General features: G+C 33.8%; 1 protein-coding gene across 17 annotated transcripts in view; it reads left to right on the top strand.

Annotated features, from left to right (window-relative positions):
• Positions 1-20,843, top strand: part of RFX3 (regulatory factor X3) — a 289,212-nt gene that overhangs the window by 216,304 nt on the left and 52,065 nt on the right. For all 17 annotated transcript variants that reach the window (XM_079927662.1, XM_079927671.1, XM_079927672.1 and 14 more), the window contains 3 exons: positions 5,218-5,399; positions 8,919-9,038; positions 19,710-19,831. In XM_079927662.1, the coding sequence (XP_079783788.1) occupies positions 5,218-5,399; positions 8,919-9,038; positions 19,710-19,831 (424 nt within the window). The remainder of the gene's footprint in view (positions 1-5,217; positions 5,400-8,918; positions 9,039-19,709; positions 19,832-20,843) is intronic.

Raw genomic sequence — 20,843 nt, forward strand, 5'->3', positions numbered from 1 at the left:
ACAGTGCCAGGTACATAGTAGGTGCTCACTAAATATTTGCTAAGTGAATAAATGTAAGAGACAAGTAATAGAAGGGAACAGACCTTATTTTGCCTTCAGTATTCTAAGTACCTTTGCCAATCATGTGTGCATTTATTTGGGGACTCACACGTGTATTCTTTGTTACCAAGTATGCTTCAATTAGGTGTATGTGTGAGCATTGTTGATAAGACAATGGTCTCCCTGCACACCATTTGAGTGAAAGAATGTATGGCCGAGCTATCATTTCCCCGTGTACAACCTTTAGTTTTTTTTATTTAAATATTTTTATTTCTAAATTTTTTGGCATGTGAAGATGTTATGGGTAAATGATGTGTAGTCTGCCTAAATCAAATTAGAATATCTTAATTTTCTTCATTGCAGACTTAAGTTTATTTTATACTTCTTCTCAGTTGTAAATAATATAAATTGGCATTTAATGGTTATATTGTATCAAATTTGGGATATTTTAGATTATAAATTTAAATGCAGAAACATTCTTAAATTAATTGTTCCCAAATTTCACGTAATGTTTTTCAGCTTGTGCATTTTTAAAATTCCATTTAAAGTATATAAAAAGCTTTAGGCATTTATTTTATATACCTTTTACTATCTAGTAAATAATGATTTTTGCTGGTTTTAGCTACTGAAATATATTCAGCTCAAAGCAAAACCTTGTTTTATGCTTACTTTCTCTTGACTTGGCTGTGCTGTAAATATAAGTTATGATGGAAATAAGACCTGTCAAAATGCACATCATCCGTGAACTGAACTTAAAATGAATCCTAATGGATAATAATCCATCTGGGGGAAAATGCCAATGTTACATTTAGATGTTAATTGGGGAATGCAATAATGTATATTTTTTTAATTTGTCAATCAGTATTTCCCTTTGGGACAAATAGGAACTGTTCATCTTCCTTAATCTACCCTGATTAATATAGATTAAATGCAAAGGTTGAAAGATGCAATTATCTTGGTTTCTACCCTTACGTGAATTTACATTAGTTCATTAGTAGAATAAACAGGTTTTAAATATAAAGGTTAAAAGTTCCTATGGTATTTCATGGGCTTTTAAAATCATAAATATAAACAAATATTTTATAAGACATCTTATAAAAGAGTAAAAGAAATAGCAATAGTTATTTCTAAATTACTAAATGTTAAGGGTATTGAATTAGTGTCCAAATACATTTTATAAAAGAGGAAATCCAAGGAAACAATATATCTTCTAATAGGCATGAACTTCCCTGGGGCAGCACGTGGAGTGTATACCTTCAGGTTACACTTAACTGCCAAGTTTCTCTTATAATAAAAATTAATCCTTTCTTATACTATGTTTTAGACTCAAAGATCTGACAGAATTTTATCACCGTGTCAAAACTCGAAGGTTAAATACTGGCATGTAGAATGCAGATTAATCCCCAGCTAAATCTCAAAATCTTATCTGGTAGCTCCTAAACCAATTTCCACTTACACAGTCAATTTGTGGGAGCACTACTCCTGGGTGTGCAGTTGTTGGCAGGCTTCCTAGTTGGAGCAGTCATGGCTGCAGCAGAGCCACCTCCATCCTTCAGGGCTTTTACCTCCGCTTGACCTCCTGCCCTTCCCAAGTGATCTCCAGGCTTCTGGGAAGGAATAAGAGTTCCTCCTCCTGCAAGCAAAGGGCAGGGAACAAAGTGTAGCTTTGCTACTGTAAAAGTGATAGTCACTAGAATACCTGCATACCCACTCTTGTGGAATTTTTCAAACCAACTAATGATTTTATATATATATATATATATATATATATATATATAAAATATACATATGTATGTAAATATGTATACACGTGTGTACACACACAGACACACAAATACATATTACAGATAAACTCAGATTTTTAAAAACTGGATTAGAAATGAAGAAAAACCTTTAACAATGTAAAATTATGTAAGAAGAACAATCAGTTTGCAAAAGAGCCAGTCCAGATTCTGTGACTTGCTTAGCCACTTCAGAGGACCATGTGGCCAATCCAATAAAAGCTTCGTTTTCTCCAGGTTATTCACTAGGGGCTTGAGTAATATTATTCAGGCTTATGAGTATTTTATTTTTATTATTTTTATTTATTTTATTTTATTATTATTATTTTTTTGCGGTACGCGGGCCTCTCACTGTTGTGGCCTCTCCCGCTGCGGAGCAGAGGCTCCGGACGCGTAGGCTCGGCGGCCATGGCTCACGGGCCCAGCCGCTCCGCGGCATGTGGGATCTTCCTGGACCGGGGCACGAACCCGTGTCCTCTGTATTGGCAGGAGGACGGACCCTCAACCATTGCGCCACCAGGGAAGCCCTGGATCATGAGATATTAATAAACTCTCATTTTTAGATATTTGTATTTACTTTTAAGTAATTAAATATTGCAAGGTAAACAGTTAAGGCAGTTTACAGAAATTTTTAAGTTGTATCTGATTAATTAAACAAATTATTTTCATTTGATTTATATCTTATTAAAAGTATTCTACATCAGATCTATTTTATTATTTCTATACTTTTGGTTATAAAGTTCACATTATGAAATTGATTATTTTTCCATTTCTGAAAAAAAAAGCCCTTTAACGTTTCATATATAGATATATGTTCTGTTCATTAGCAAAGGAAGAAATATTTGATTTTTTATTGATTTTTATTTTTTGTTAAGAAATATACCATTTTGGCTTTGACAATATGCCTTATTATTTGAGGATACATAGACATACATACAAACATATCTGTGACATTTTTAACTTACTGGCATTGTTCAATGCTTGTAGATGTGGGCACTTCATTAGTTCAGTTGCAAAATATTACTGTTTTTCAAAAAATACTTATAGTTTTATATGCTTGCCCATTTTATGGTGTTTTTAAAAAATATTCCTTGATCTCAAGGGATTAAATTCCTCATAGAATATTCCTTTCTATATTCTGTATTTCAATATTCTTTATTTCTATATTCTTTATATATTTAGAATGCCAATGGAAGGCTCTATCTAGTATATGTACACAAAACAAGAGCCATCATTTGTGTGCAGTATGGTTCACTAGAGCTGCCCTAACACCATTCAAATGAGGAAACAATGCTTTCAGATCCCAGTCATCTTACTGAGGCACGTGGATGAAATATGTGAGGCAGGTTTGCTTTGCCACATTTTATGTGTTGTCTCTGTCAGTTGTTTCATAATCAACAAAGTCTTAAAATTTCAAAAGGAACACTAGAGACATACTGACCCACTGTTGTAGGCAGAATACTAGTCTGAGCCTTTATAACTGGATTTTCCCATCAGTTTACCACCTCTGTTTACACTAAATGAATATGTATATGTGAACTTATTCTATGTGTCATGTAGAGTACTCAGAAATCATGTGTGAATGCCTCTGGAAAACTTGTTTACTGACAGTAAGGTTACAGATGATTCATATGAAAAGAATTTTTTTGACCTGTAAATTTTTTGGTCATTATAAAAATGAATGTTTATTTTGTGTAATCTTTTAAAAATTTCATAGGGGAGCGTTGTATATGTTTAGAGGCAATAGGTATATTTAAATGTATTCATATGTGTATGTGGTTCATAGAGAACCTAAAGGCTTCCTGACCAGAACGTTAATTTTATTTTTATTTTTAAAACTACTCTGCTCTGTCTTATAGGCTTGGTGGCCATGTTTTCTAAGCCAACATCAAGTATAGGTTAATGACATGTTTGATTACATAAATATCATGTAGGAATATTTGAAATTAAAATTGTTCTGGAAAATTCAGCTGTCACGGTTAAAGAAAATAATTCTGACAATATTTTTAATGGATTTTCTTATTAAGAGTCTGAAAGTGTAGGTTCTAAGCTTGATCACAAATCTTAAAATATGTAAGCAAAATGGAGAAATGCTTTAGTTTGAGTGTTCTTATTATCATTTTTAGTATGTGACTGTAAATTCCTGGAGGACAGGAGTGAGGTCACATTCATTTTTACATCCATAGGAGCCTAGCACATTGCCTGACTGATAGTTGATGCTCAGTAAAGGAATTCTTTTCCTTCCATAACTTACATTTAACTTGAATTGCATGTAGAATATCACCTTTTTATCACACCTTCTATATATGGCATGGAAATTTGGTTGAGACAAGTAATGTGACATATATGCTGCTTTTGTAGAAATAATAACTGGTATGCAAATAATCAGGAAAGTGTGTTGGAAACCAGATCAAGCACTGAGATGGTGTATGTATGGCCTTAAGAAAGTCATTTAAACCTATTTCAGTTCTCCTTTTATAAATAAATAATGAACAGATTGATAATTTGATTTTTCTAATGTTGAAACTCAGTACTATATACATAAATTAGATTTTTCTAAAAATTTCCTGCATATTATGTACTTTACAGATTATTTTTTAAAAATTCAGACGGGACAACATAAAACTTTAAAATGTGAACTATAGATTGAGAAAACATTGCTTTACCAACTACCATTGTAGTATGTCTTCCAAAATTATGAAAAAACATAGCTTTGAGGTAGAAAAACTCAAATGATTGTAGTAAATTATTCCTTTTCATTACACATATTTTTTTAAACCAGTCTCTAGGGAGTTTTTTCTTTCTGGGGAAAAAAAGACTGAAATTTTTCCTTACTGCTTGTAGAATTTGTCCCAGTGGATAATACCATTATTGTATTATCTTGTATAAGTAAATTGGATAAATAAATTAGAATTCTATAAAAATGAATAGAACCTTAGTGTAAATAATTATACAAGGCAGCCTGCTGTTCATGTGTTGTAACAAACCAACACTAACGACATATTATGTGCCATGCTGCCAGGCTTGGTAACATGTTTTTTTTCTGTACAATTATAAATTATATTTATAACCAGTTAATGGTATTATTTGAGTTCCTTGAAAAGGTATTTGTCTCCAAAATAGCAATCAATACAAGGAAAATTAGTATGTCTTTATATGTGCTTGAATGTTTGAAGGAATGGACATGGTCTGTGGTCAATAAATGACGGTCAGCTATTTACACTTCTGAGAGTTTTCAAAGTCAGATTACACAGTCCTCTGAATTACAACAGTTTACCTATTACATGGCTTGAGGAAGATCTTCTGAGTGTTTCTGTGTATTACAGTTGCAGTGTCTTAGAGACATTTTGGTGAATGATTTGGTTTCTCTGTGTTTACCCTGTCTTGTTTATACTAGCTCCAGTGGCTGTTGGACAATTACGAGACAGCAGAAGGAGTGAGCCTTCCCAGAAGCACTCTTTACAACCACTACCTACGACACTGTCAGGAACACAAACTGGACCCAGTCAATGCTGCTTCTTTTGGAAAACTTATAAGGTCAATTTTTATGGGGCTACGAACCAGGAGATTGGGAACCAGGTTAGTACTAAAAATAATATCATAAACTAATCTCTCTTTTTTAAACTATAGCTTTAAACAATATAGTTCAGTATATTGTTTGGGCAAAAGTACTTGATTACAGATAACATATAAAGAAAAACTAAAGAAAGCTCAGTTTATAAAATCCCCCAGGAAAAGGAAAGGTCATTATTCACTGAAAACTGCCATTCCAGTATGATGCATTGTCCTACTAAACATCAACAGAGTAAACAAAGCTTTGAGAAAAACTGATTCTCAAATCACATAGAAATGAGCAGACCAAGCTATTAATGGAAGATTTATATATGATACTTTAAAAATTAGTATATATCACTATCTTCTCTTTTGAAGAATAACTGTACTAAAGATGATGAGTAAAGTGACAAAGTTAAGTGGAAAACTGTGTATCTCTTGACTTGCAAAATTACATTGAAATGTCTTTATAAAAAACTCCTCTATTTGAATAGAGTAAAAATTAAAGCTGAGTTTTTCATTTCATTTCTGGAGACCAATTAAAAATAATTTAGTGAACTTGCAGATTTGAGGTGTTTGAAGCTCTCAGTTAATGACCTGGTCCTTTTTAACTTCTTATTGGCCTTTTTAAAACTCTTGATTGTGAAGCCATGCATCTATGGAAGTAAAAATATAGTATAGTTCCATTGCAGAGAAACTAGTAATGTGAAGAAGACTTACTTTCTCTGTTTCCTTCCTTTGTAAATAGATATGAGTGTTTTTACTAATCAAAATATGCTGAAAATAATACTTAGAACTATAGAGCTTCATTTTTGCCTTGCTATAATTTTTACAAGTTATCATAACAAATATTTTGAATAGCTGAGCAGAATGATATGGATGTTTTTGATTTCCTAAATCTTATAAAATCCATATTTAGAAGTATAAAAATAAAGATCCTATACTGTATATGACAGATGATATACCTTTAATGAGTTATAAGTCACAGCCTCATAGTATTCTAGTAAAGCTTTTTAAATATTCTTAATAAAATAAACAGCCTCAGTAATTGACTTCACTATAAATTTATACAAAAAAAAAGGAGTGTGGCCATTTTATGATATTTACAAGGTCTATATGTAGTCAAAGTGTGAATATTAAGTGATTGTACAGCTTTCAGATTGCTGGAGGTTCGGTTCTCTCATAAATGTATTTTCTTCTATCTGTACTTGAAAGGATAGTATATTTTAAACTGAAGAATATGATTGTTTATTTGGAGTAAAGGAACTAGCTCCCAGTTCCTTGAAAAAACCTTGTTTCGCTAGTATTTTTTTCCCTAGAACCAGGAAAATCATTATTTGGGGACCTAACCTACTATATCCTAGCTGATGGCTCAGTAGTTATGCATACTGTGCCAATATTTTGAATCTCTGGACTTTATTCAGCATTGTAATAGCTGTATTGTTGTGCCCGTTTTGTTACTGAAAGGGATTTCAATGGATCCTATTTTGAGGCTCCATTCAAACCTTGAAACACATCTTTAAAATAGAAACGGACAAAACTGGGGTTGTTTGGGTTTGTGAATGAGTAGAATCCATACTCTATACTCTATAAGTACATATTGCAATATTGCAGCTTTTTCTTTCTGATGTTCTTTACTTCCCCCTCTCACTATGTAGCAATTGTGTATCCTGTTCCTTTTAAAATTGTATGTAGTCTTGTAATTAGAGATGGAAAACAAAGCCTAGAAGAATAAGGAGAAAAGAAATCCTAGGGAGAAAGTTTGAACAAATACTGTGTTATGAAGCTAGCAGAACTCTAATGTAGAAAAACTGACAATGATAGGGGTGAAGTGCCAGAGGTTCTTTCTACCATGGAAACTGTGTTAGCATTCATTCTACTCCTCACTCAGGGAACAGAAAGAAAAGCAGTATAAATCATGAGGAAACCAACTGAGATTTTTTTTTTTAAGTAAACCATAAACTGTTATTTATCCATCGATAAGATTATCTGGTGAATTCATTAAAACCAGAACCAAACTTCTGCTCAAGTTTCTGGAGCTAAGTAAAAGATAAGTAATATCACCATGTTTCTAAACAAAGGTAAATCAAAAGGTAGCTTTTGTTACATCCCATCTCCAAATTAAGTTTAAACAAAGAAGACCATGGAACATACTGATTTCCCCCAACCATCTTCAGTGGAATAGAAAGAACCGCCTCTCCTCCAACCCATCCAAGATTCCAATTTATAGGAAACTGGAGAGAAACTAGGTACTTCGTGTATTTTGGGGTCTCACAAGAGAGATGTGATTTTACTTTGTATCTTTGTCATTGGCTACTCCCTCCTGTTCTCCAGTTTGTATGGGAACAGTTTCTGGTATTTTTTGTTTTTGTTTTTTGCTGTATTCTACAGTGGATCTTGGAGGCAAGATCTAATGTCTGCAAGTGGAAGGCATTAAGTTTTCATACTGGTTTATTTTGCTGAAACTATGTAGGTATTCAAATGCCCTATGTTTTTTAAACTAGCAATATTATTTATATAATAGATTTTAATGTCTTTTCAAATATATAGGATTCATCTAACGTGTGTTCTTCAATCTTGGAAGTAAAATTCTGTTTTATTTTTATATAAAATATTGAATCCACACTCCACTTGCATTTCTTCTTGTAAATGAAAGAAAAAGTTGGAAAGAACACGGATGTCTTGCTATATATAGACTTGAGAAAAACTACTATTTTCTCTTTGCAAAAATTTACATGTTTAAAATGTTATTTTTGCAAGAATTTGCAAATTTCATTCAGAGTAAAACTTTGTCATTTCTAATAACAAATATGGTCTTTCTCATGAACATGAGGAAGTTGTGACATTTTTTATCTAGGTGGAAATTTGCCATTTTCACCGAGAAATTTCCCCATGTCTGTTGTGACACATCTTATTCAGCTTGAAAAACTGATATGAATCCACAAAAACAGAGACTAATAAAATATGCTTTGAAATCAGTAGATTAAATGCCTGCTTCTTTTTTAGGTTTCAAAATATTAAATAATAGACTTCACAACATCTTGTATCAGTGAAGTTATCTTAATCATCCCTGCAGTAATAGAATTAGAAAAATACAGGACTTCTCCAAGACAGTAGAATTAAGATTTTTTTCTCTTTGTTCTGCATAACCATTTGATAATAAATTCCTAGTTAGTGTGCAACCCTTTATCCTGTTAATGAATATCCTGTTAATCTAATCTTCTAAATTATAGTTAAAATATAAAGTTGAAAATAAAATGTAACTTAAATCGAGCAAATGGATTCTGACTAATATTTAAGCAAAAGTTTATAAGGAAAAATTTTTCTTAGGGCCTTGAATTGATTGATTCAGAATCTTAATTTGATTCTTCAAATGTAGCCACCATAAAAATATACAGGTGTCCAGAACAGGTAAATCATAAATATATAACATCAATATTTTGCCTTTATCTAATTTTTCCAAATATGAAATTAAATGGACATCCTGTATGATTAATATTGACTTGACTGACTTTTTGTGTCTCTGTTTATTGTTCTTTTATGAAGAGGAAACTCCAAGTACCATTACTATGGGATTCGTGTCAAGCCAGATTCCCCTCTTAATCGTCTGCAAGAAGACATGCAGTATATGGCTATGAGACAACAACCCATGCAACAGAAACAAAGGTAGACTCTGGAATTATCATTGACATGTCAAAGCTATGTATTTCTTTAGATGTTCTATCTCCTTATTTCTGAACAAGCAGAACAAATACCTAAGTGTGCAAGAATGTCGCTATTGCTGGTATACTTTCACTACAGACAGTTCTCAAATATGATTTAGAATTTCATTCTATTTTCCAAATCTTTCACAATTACTTGTCAGACAGCGTGTTTGTCGCCTTTAAGTAAATGTGACATCCCAAACTATTCAGATAAGGAAACTAAACACAAACTGTAAGGAGCATCTGGAGAAACTTGTCAGTATTCATGAGCTTCTTACTTGTTAATCTGCATATCCTGCAGGTCATTCTTTTTGACAGTATAAATTCTTGCAGAATGTTTGGGACATCTTACATTTTCTTTGACTCCAGCTTTTCTAGATGTATAATTGTAGATACTAGAGCTATAAGAGATCTTAAGCATTCATGAATGGATGGATGGATGGATGAATGGATGGATGAATAGAATCATAGATCTTAGAATTGAAAAATACATCAGTCTAGTCTGGCCCCTCAGCCTTGTGGCAGTCAAAGCATGAAGACCCCTGTTTTTTCAGATAAATCCCAGAGAGGTTAAATGATTTGTACAAGCCCATAATGCTGCTACATAGCCACGGGCCTTCTGTCTCCTGTGACTTATATCACAGTTTGGAGTAAAGTGAAAAATCTTTCCCTCTTTACCAGTATAGCTCAACCATGACAGTAGCTACAGTTTTTCTTTTCAATTGAACATGCAAAATTAGGTAGGAGAAAGGAGGACTGCACCTGGTGCAGTTGGCCTAATCCATTGATCAGTCTCCCTAAGCCATTGATCTGGGATGGTGAGTCACCATGGTGAGATCTCCTGCACATCATACTAGCTTAATCAGAAGCCTTAGTTCCAAGTAGCTGCTGGAGAAAAAAGTATATCACACAGTAGTCCTTTATCTATTTAGTCAGCAAGCACCAATTGAGTCTCTACCATGTGCTAGGCCTGTGTGCAGAGATAAGACACGGTCCTTACCTTTGAGGAGTTAAGAAATTAGATGAGAAGGCACATGGGAATTTTTTTTTTAAGTAATACAACCTAAGAAATGCTAAAACAAAGCTTTGGTCAAGGAACTATTGGAGTACTTTGCTGAACTATTTCAGCAAAGTCTGGGAGAGGGAGGATTGGGAAGTTTCACAAAGAAAGTGCTATTTGAGTAGGGAATTAGAGGGATCAGAAAAAGAGAGGAACATTCAGGCAGAGGGAATGTAAACGAAATCACCACCGAGAGGGTCCATGACGTCTTTGGTGAATGCACTCTGATCTGGTGAGGTTGATATTGCAGGAGAAGAATTGAGAAGAAGATTGGGTACTTTAATGGGAGATGAGATTTTAAAAGTAGTTTGGATCAGAGATGAAGGGATTTGGTTGTATATGAAGCTAATGAGTTTGTTCTTTGTGCTTAGATACTGTGCAAGTCTTCAAAGACTTGCTTCCAAGCAAAACAATGACACTTTCACATTTTTTCTAGAGAGATTACTTTTTGATTTGGGGCAAGACATATTTAGTGGGAAGAGACTGGAAATAAAGACACTTGTTAAGTGGCTTTAACACAGTCATAATTTCTAGTGAGAGTATTCAAGACTGAAGAGTCAGTTCAAGATTGGCTATTATATAAATTATTATGTTTTCTCAAACTTATTTTTTAAATTGCTGATTCCTGTTTTTTGAGGTATAGTCAGTGAAATATACTAAGAAGGGATCTGGGGAAAAAAGCCATAAAACAGTCCCTTGTATAGTTGGAGACAGAGTTTGTGTGAATTGGAATAAACTGTTGTTGTCCTGAGACCATTATTGTTTCCACCTGTTAGTGGCAATACCCTAGCTTTTACTTTCTGGTGTGGTCTCTGCGCTCATGCATAGCAGTACTACACATTGGAGATGTTGGTGCAATAAAGAAAAAAAAGATTAATTCAAAAATAATATATACTCAAACTTAAATATGAACAATACCTTGGTAAATTGCACTCAAGACAGCTGAAACTCACTTCGTCCAGTGATTTCACTGCAAAGAATCCTAGCAAGTTTTCATGGAAATGGAAACCTTCAAGAGACATTCTTTATACAAAGCCTGGGTTAGGTAAGCAAGACCGAGGAATTACAAAGGTCTCCTTATGAAACAGATTTCAGGGCGATAAAGATTGATGAGCCATGAAAACCCTGCAATATAAGTATAGTAATTATTGCTTTTAGAATTAGACATAATATGGTTGTATTTAAAAAGTGATATAAAATTCTCGGTAATATTCATAAATTGTACCGACTTTAGTTTCTTATAGTGTTAGCTTTCTTATGAAATAAGAATGTTAGAGAACCAAAGTACTGAAACTTCCTTTAATTTGTTGTTGTTGTTTTTTAATGGTACAATTTTGGATTATGGACAGTTGCTCTTGGAATGGTGTCTTGGATAACTGCTTGAATTGTTAGTGTTATCAACTTCACCAACCCCTCACTGGGATTAGGACAGAGGGAGGTTTCTGTTGTCTCTTTGAAGGATTATATCACTGGCAACATTGATAGGCCTTAAGTGAAGCCCGTTACCGCATTTAGAGGAAACACTTGGACAGGAGAGGAAAAGTGTCTCTTCCTGAGTCTGGATTCAAGGGTTAAGAGTATTTGTTGAAAACGATGAAAAAGGGACTCATTGTACTGTTTGTTTTATGGCTTATAAAATAAGGTGATTCCAAAACTCAAATGATTCTACTGAATATATTAAATTTCACATAAGAAGAGCCTGCCATTCTCCTGTTAAAGTACAAGTGACATTTGAAAGGTTTAAAATATTTTATACTAGTATTTAATATTTTGGAATATTCAAATTGTTTAAATGCCTCAAGGTTTTTTGTATACATCTATATGTGCACATCTTCCATAGTATAAATGTACATGCTTCACCTGTTCCTGTAGTAAGAAAATTCAATTATATGCAGTGATTATTTTATCAAATAAAAATTTGTACATTTTTTCTGATAAGTTTGGAATCATTGTAGTTGTAGCATTAATGATGGTTATTGTTTTGCATAGCTTTATAATTTTTAGAGCTCCTTTACATACGATGTCTCATTTGAAGCTTTGATAGGGTAGTAGAGGAAATTTCCCCTTATCTACAAATCAGATTCCCAGCAACACCACCATATGGGAACATAACCATGAGTCTGGAAATAAATGGAAACAGCTTCTGACTGTAAAACAGATGTCACAGAGCCCTTAGTTTAGCTTAATTGAAAAGATGAAGCCATCCTCAAGTCATTTACCTAAAATAAAGGAGCAGATTAGAGCCCACTTGATTCATAGGCAATCATGAGATATAACAGCTGGCAGGAGGAAATATAAGTAGACTAGGGTCTTCGATTCACTTTTGGGTTACTCAGCTCAGCAGTCTGTATACATTCAGTGGAAGGACACATAGACCTAGGCATTCCAGTAGGCCCTTTAAGTATCACTATAGTGGCTAAAATCTAGTCTAACACAGTGTAATAACTATTTGGCATGTTGATGACATTATAGGTAATCAAGAAGAGGTTAACTACCCTGGTTAAGGAAACAGGAGAATGTGTAATAGTTGGTTTCTTTTAATACCTTCTGTTGAAAATATTTCATGTGAAAATAACTTCTGCACTTAAATGAGGTAGTCTTCAGTTTTCAAGGAAATTCACTTATGGACTAATTTGCTTACCCTAATTTAGACAATAAATAAATTAGGTTATTATAGAGCAAAAAGGAGATGAGTAATTTTCAGCTTTACAAACTAAGTAAAAATGTTTGCAGCAGTTTATTTCTAATATTTAAAAGAAGCACTCAGAGAGTGTTGGCACATGTATGTCAGCTATTCTTCCAAATCCTAGTAGCAAAAGTGGTGGAATAGAGCCAAGTGTGTTTGACAATGTGCTTGGCTGTGTTTGATCCCAGTGGCCATTCTCAAAGTATTAAACTGCATATATCATTCCTTCAACAAATACTAACAATCAATGGTTGCATATAGAATATGTCCATCACAACTAAAAGAGAATTCACAGAATCATAGAAGTTAGAGCTGGAAGGGGGAGGTCACCTAGCGCACCTCATCCTCTTGATGAGAAAACCGAAGTCCATAAAGGATAGATAATGTATCCACGGTAATATAGAAACCAGGACAAGAAACCAGTCCTCTTGTCTTTGTTCTTATAAGAATTCCGTCCTTCAAGAGGTAATATAACCCAAAGAGAAACGTGCACATGTAATAAAATTTAAGGGGAAAATCACACTTGAGTATGTCCTAAATAAGTGAGGAAATGTGCCACTTTCTGCCTCTGTGAATGGTCTTTTCATAGGAATTGGATTCTGTGAAAGAAGAAACCTTTGTGGCACTGAGGAGAGGAAAATAGAGGCCATTGGAAAGATGGGACAGCAAGGCTAGTTGGCTGTAGACAGATGTGAAAGCATGCGTGTTCCTAAGGAGTGAGGACAAGAACCTTTGTCATTTGAAGACCTTTCTTAATATAGTTTCATAGATTAGTGGAATGAACCTTATATTTAAAGGTGGGAAATAGGGATTTGAATACAGGCTGCTTTGGCACTTCAGTGTGTGTGACTGAACTTCACTGAACCTCAGTTTCTTCATCTGCAAAATGGAAATAATAATAGACTACCTCAAAGATTTTTTTGAGGTTCAAGTGGAAATAAAGGACTTTATAACCGAAATATCCAAGTGATAGGATAAAATAATAATTATTATCATTATTATACTATATGCACTAGAGAAAATATTTCTTTAGAAAGTATTTCTTTAAGAATAAGGCTGTTTTGGAGAAGAATGAAGCCTGGCAATGGGCAAGTTTGGCTTCCATTTCTTTGTACCTCCAGGCCTGTGGTTTCCAACTGTGATTGATGTTAATAGTTTACAATTCCTCTCCTGGCCATAAATTCCCTGGGGTCATTACAGAGATAAGCGTCTAGGGCTGGTAAATTGCTCTGAGGCAGCTGAGGGTGGCAGGAGGGTAGGAGTCTTTAGTGGGAGGATGATCATGTATCTGCATTTGGCTTTTAGGAGACAAACAAGGAATCTTGGCACTGAGGTATTTAATGTTCACTACCACTGCAGCAAGTCCTTGCTGTAAATATATTTTCCATTGAAGATGGGAGAATCATAAATAATCACATTCAGTAATTATTAAGTATAGTCATTCATGTAAAGTTTGTTACTACTAACAGTCCCCACTTATCCTTCTGATGAATATTTATTGAACTTGTAAATTGTTCATCAATAAGCACTTTATGTGCAAGATCTCATTTGGCAATTATATCATTATCTACTGATACAGAAACTGAGGCTCATTTAATTTTACTGTATGCAAGAAGCTAATTTATTTTTTCCTAGATAGAGCTTCAGATGCCTTTTTTTCCGTTTTTGTTGCTGTCTTGACATCAGGTGGAGTCAGGTTGTCATTCTCCAAATAAAGGAAGAGTGAGAACATTCCTGTAGGATCAGTTTAACAGAAAGGACCAGCTGTAGACAAAAGAAGTATCCTAAAGGTGTCATACATATTTGTAGCAAGAATATATCAGTTCTACACAGTTAACCCTAAATTACCTATGCTAGGAGAACTCAATGAAGAAATTCATGAGATAAGGGAATCTTATTTGCCTCTTTCAACACCTAGGAGAGCAGTAAGCACATTGTCATTTGTGAAATGAATGAATGATCCATAGACTTTTATTTCAGCCAGCAGCTTCAGCCTCTTCCCTTTCCTACCTCTCCCACATTTCCTACTAAAACTGATGCAATTGATACAAATACCCCCATTTGAATTTAATTTTTCCTCCTATCCTTTCCCAACCATAGATGTAGAGCTAATGACAAGACAAATACTATGAGAGCCACCAACAAGGATTGAAGAGATGTAATAACTATCATTAACCAGCAGGGTTGATGTTAGAAGTTGTTTAGATATAGAAGTATTCAGTGTGACATCAAGGAGTTCATTACTATTCTGAAAAGATGGCACTCAACATTATTTTCTTCTGATCTGTTCATGTTTATATCATTTAGTTCATTTCAGACCTCAAATCATCTAAAACTTTTCTGGGACAATTTTTCCAAAGAGAATCTCAAGATTCCAGTAGAAAATTTTAACCTTTTGTCCCGATTATCATGCAAATCAAATGATTGTGTACCTTCTAGACTTATAAACATAATAATGACTCTAAATGCCTATACAGCTCAGATTTTGCATCTTTCATGTGCATTTTTCACCTGATTCAAAGGTAGTTTTACAAATGTTTCATTTAGTCTGTTGAAAATCCTTCCACCTGCTACTGTTAGTTGAATGTGATGGTAACTATATACCATTCTTTGCCTTCCATTGGACTCCTTCAGTGTCTTTATGTGTGAGATTATTGACAGAATTAGATATTATTTTACAGTAGAGTTACAGCTGTCCAAGTTCTAAATAACAGCTATGACTAACCCCATGGGGGAAGATTCCTAATAATTTTCCAAGTTTCTGTGTTAGTGACAGGTTTCATGCATACGCTCAGCTATTAAAGTATTAGAGTTTCTTTGATTTCTTAATCATTAACAACTTTAGCTTTGATTGCCCAGGGAGTTGCAAGCTGTTAAAATTATCATTTGCCTGTTAACTAATTTTGAAACCAAGAGCTGTTTCTTCATTTGATGTAGTACAGGTCTTTCTCAGAGCACATACAGCTCAAGAGCACTAAGAATCTACTATAAGAAAACCTATTCTAAAACAATGAATTTGTAAAATAAATGGGAGTAAAAGCAGAGAATTCTTAAATACTAAAGAGTTCAGTTTTTTAAAAGATTCAACAAAGAATTTTTTTCAGTAGAAAACATATCTTTTTTTTACAATTTAGTATTTAAATAGTGATTAATTTCTGTTAAAAAAGAGAGAGATAGGAAATCTGAAAGCTGTGTTTCAATGTTAAAAAGTCACTTGAAATTCAATCAGAGCTAAGATAATGTTGGATTATCATGTAAGTCAATGGAATATTAAAAAACATCCTGGAAAAATTCCATTTATACACAGCCTTTTCAAAGTCATGCCCCTACAATACTTTACCCATAGTAAATATTCAATAAATATTTGTTAAATAGATTTGCTATATGTTAAGATCAATTGATGGTGTGATAAAATGAAGTGGTACCTTGAGCATTCATTCATACATTCATTCATTCATCCACCATCCATTCAGAGATAGTTATTTACATTCCAAATGTAGTTTATTGAAAAATTGAAAAATGACTTATTTTATAAAAAATGACTTTTCTCTAATGTTAAAATTGTATTTCTACAATTGGGCTGAAGGAATTTATTATTGGTCCAAGAAGCTCCTGTGGTCTAGTTCTGTGCAGGCTACTTAAGAAGTACATTAGAAGCTAGTTAAAATAATAAATTCCTAATCCCCATTCTCAAAGATTTTGTTCGGTAGATCTAGGGTGAGCCAAGCATTTGAATTTTTTTTTGAAATCTACCCAGATACTGATATACAATTCGGTTTCAAAACCTAACATAATATCATCTAGAACTGTTTCTTCCAGAAGAGTCAGTTACCACAATTATTTGCTTAGCTTATTTATAGTGTGCCTGAGGTAATGGCAGGGATAGGATGTTTTCCTTAGACAGGACATCAGGAAAAGGAACATCTAGCTTTCCTCAGTTCAGTATTTCTAATTTCTGGTGATTCCTTTTAAGTATCAATACAGTGCCAGGCAATACACTGTGGATATGCCACTACCTAAAGCAGGAAAAGCAAAAGTCAGCACTACCTGGAAGCTCTCTTATACTTATAGGCCAACACTAATACTGTTCTTTATATAAGCCCTATCCCTGCCCTTTCTGATGTCATTCTTTATGTCACAAAGCCCTCCCAAACTTGTCTTCACACCTTTCTCTAAAGAGATAGAATGGAAGGTTCTGGCTTGTAGAGGTCCTATTCTTGCTAACCCAGGCAAGCAAGAATGGATACACATAGTGCATCTTCGCCCAATGCATTCAATCTTTCACTTTGTGACCTTACTCTGAGCTTAGAATTAGACCTCTCATTTTACAATTCTGACTGTATTTTCTTTTTTCTTCACCTCTCCTAAGATTTGTTCTTAAGTACTGACCTGTACAGTTTCTCCAGAATTAATCAACTTATTTCCTTTTCTTCTACAAGCTAATCTTGATGTATTTTCCATCTCCTGTATAATAGAATGTACCTCTAATCAGTCCTTCCCACTCAATATCATTATTATTAAGCATAATCATACATTAATTGTTATGTATTGTGGCTTTGAGTGCTTATTAAAAAAATCTCTTTCTCGTTTGGAACTGCTGCTGTCTACATCTTTCTAAGGAAGCGGATAATTTTGCTTGCAGACTACAGGCTTGCTAAGCACTATGTGCAAGTAGACAGTGACATAGCATCTGTCAGATGTCTATATGTCAGTCTAAGATGAATATATGTCATATCCTTTTACGGTCCTTGATATTTGTGCCTATTAAACATCTGTAGTATATTAGATGCTGTGCAGGATAAAGCATAGCTGGGCAAAGTCTAATAATTACTGTCTCATCCTATACTGAAAGTTAATATGATTGAAGACTATAGGAAATACTTCCATTTTTCTCTTCTCCAGAGTAAATATTTCAAATCCCTTTAACCACTTTTGTTTATTAACTCCATGAACCCCAAACTCCATTAACGTAAATGAAGAAACATGGTTAAACAATTTTAGCCTCTTTTATTAGCGATATAAAACTTCACAGCTGAAAAAAGGAGGCTAAAATCAAATGAAACCTGGAATGGATCAATGAGGACAAAAGCATCCCTAAATACATTCCCTAAAGGTAAAATCATTCAGGTCTTCTAGAACAGACTGGCTAGCAACTGCTGCCCCACACAAGTACCCCAAGTTCTTGCCTCACAAAGATTTTTTTTTTTTTTGCCTCTCTAAGATGATTCTTTAAGGAGGAAAAAAAAATCAGGAAAACATTCAATTTTTTAGAAATGGCACTTCTAGCATGTCACAATACTAACCCTTGTGTTCTCTCTTGGTGGGGCCCCAATTGAAGAGTTCTTCCAGATTTTTTTTTCCATTAATGAAAAGAATAGGTTTGAGTTCTTTTATATCATGAGAAAATAATGACCACCATTTTGGTGGTACAGGGTCATCACTAAAATGATAACAAGAATGAGTGTGTTGTACCCTTTTTTCACCCTGTTCATCTTCCAACTTTATTTTTGCTTTTCATATAGTTCTTTGTGAGATGCTATCACATAAGAAATACATGTAAATGTCATTATGAGTGACTTTGCAGTTTTTCGTGGAAATTTCATTTATCTAAGTCATAATTAATAACATTCAAGATTGAATCATTTCCTAAGGCAACCTCAGCGTTAGTTTGTGCAGTGTTTCACCAGGTCCGTTCATTTTCTATCTGTTGTCAGAGTGCAGGCATCTTTGAGTGTATCTTGTTCATGTAGTGGGGACATTGTTACTTACAGTAACTTCATATTAATGATACAGCTAACTTATGGTATCAGTGTACGAGTCAAGTATCTGGATGGTGAGAATATTAGGTGGTTCTGTTTATAAATATAATTAGAAATGGGAAAAAATGGAAGGACAAACAACATAACGTGCATGATGATATATCTAGGTAATAAGCTCATTGTAGATTTTAACTTTTTCTTGCGTTTATCTGTTTTTTTAATTTCTAAAATGAAGAAAAATATGAAATCTTAGAGAAAGGAGAAATTATAGTTGCTGCTTATTTCTTACTTTGTATTTGCTTATCCTAGGAGACTTACCTATGCATTTTTTGTATGCGGTATTTCTCTCCCAAGCAGTCTTTCCCTTCTTGCCCGTGCTGCTGAAGCATATTTTCTCTATTTTAGCAGTATGCAACGTTCATGAGTTTGTATAACGAGGACCTAAATATAAATACATAATTGTAGCTGACTTTGATTCTTTTAATTTTTTAAATTTGATAACCTAGGTTTGTAGATGGATTTTTGCATGCATTTTGCTGCAAGCTGATGCTTATGGTCTTTGTATTTGCAGATGTGGACAGGAGTCAAAGGAGATGAATGTGTTGATATGCATGGGAGGCTTTAGGTGATATGAAAAACAGTATGGTAGAGTTTGTAGGTTGAATCATATTTTGGAGATATAAATTAAATGAAAGCCATTCATTAACATTTCTCAGGCCCAATGTCCTAGATCTTAATTCAGATTAACATCCCAATGTATTTAACATGTTTCTCCCTTGATCCATTGGCCATTAAAAGTTATGTTCAAACTGTGTATTAAAACTATAATCATGGACATCTTTGCTACTGCTGTCCAAAGAAATACCTCATAACACTTTCATTCTTAGCTAAATTTCTGAATTTTCGAAAATGGGTCCCCTTCCTAAGCCCCTCCCCTTCTTTTTCCTTTTTACAATTTAAAAAATTTCTTCATCCTAACTTTATGAGACTGTCAAGGAAGAAACTCTTACAACTATCATAAGACATTAAAGAAGACAGAACAAAATTGAATGCCTTGGGAGTTTTGTGTAGTACAAAAAAGCAAGGAATAATTTGGTTTATTTGTTTTTTCCCATCTAATATTTTTAGGTACAAGCCTATGCAGAAAGTGGATGGGGTTGCAGATGGTTTCACAGGAAGTGGTCAACAGACAGGCACATCTGTTGAGCAAACTGTAATTGCCCAAAGTCAACATCATCAACAGTTTTTAGGTATGTTAAGGTGTAATGCATATTAGTTGCTATCAGGATTTTGAAAACAAGAGAACAACAGTAGTGTTTTCTCCAAGTACAATGTCTATTACAGATGTTAATTACATAGATTTTTTTTTGTGTGCTGAAACTATGCACATTATATGATAGTTCTAGTTCATTTCTACTTTTTCATAGAAAAAGAGCTTATTTTTTAAAATCTCAAGCTATGTAGAACTTCTAAATGCATCTGAATTAAAGGCTTATTTCTATGAAATTGTTTTCCAGAATTTGTATTAATTGGGCATTTATGATCAAAATTGTGTGGTAGTTTCAGTAGTAACTTGAAGTGCCAAAAAGAATTCTTATTTCCTGTGTATAAAGTTGCATATGCATATAGTCTTAGATTAGAAAAAATTATTATAAACTTTTAAAAAGTAATTTATTCTTTTAAATTGATCACAGTATTTGCTACTTCTGTAATTTTATAGATGGTATGCATGTTTCTTGTTATTTAAAGAGTTAAGGAAGTGGAACTTGAACATTTTGCATATTCCTGTCGTAGCTAAAGGTGCAAAAATGGCACTTTAATTGACAGCTCTTCTAGAGATGAACATGCATAGTTTCGGTACAACAGATCAAGATAAGTAGAAGCTCTCAGAGAGTGCGTGTGTGTATGTGTCTGTGTGTGTGTATATGTGTCTATGTGCACTTTCTGACAAAGACAACTGAAATGTACTCTGGGGTCAGAATGGCTACTGAAGTTGAAAGCATTATGGCAGCATTCCCAAACTAGTGTCCTCAAGTATATTCTTGTAGACCCTTGAGCTCTCAGCAAGAATCTTTATGTTTTTTATTTTGTGTCCTTATTTCAATTATAATCTTAAAAAAAATAAAAGCATATTCTGGATTACCTGGAAGACTAGAACGAATACCGTTCTGCAATTTTAGTTTCCACATTTGTATTTGAATTTATCATAAGGTTGGCACCAAAGTGTATTGCATTAATTGTCCAGAGCCAATGAGAAAAGAA

Source organism: Stenella coeruleoalba (assembly GCF_951394435.1).
Source record: "Stenella coeruleoalba genome assembly, chromosome: 7".
Classification (NCBI taxonomy): domain Eukaryota; kingdom Metazoa; phylum Chordata; class Mammalia; order Artiodactyla; family Delphinidae; genus Stenella; species Stenella coeruleoalba.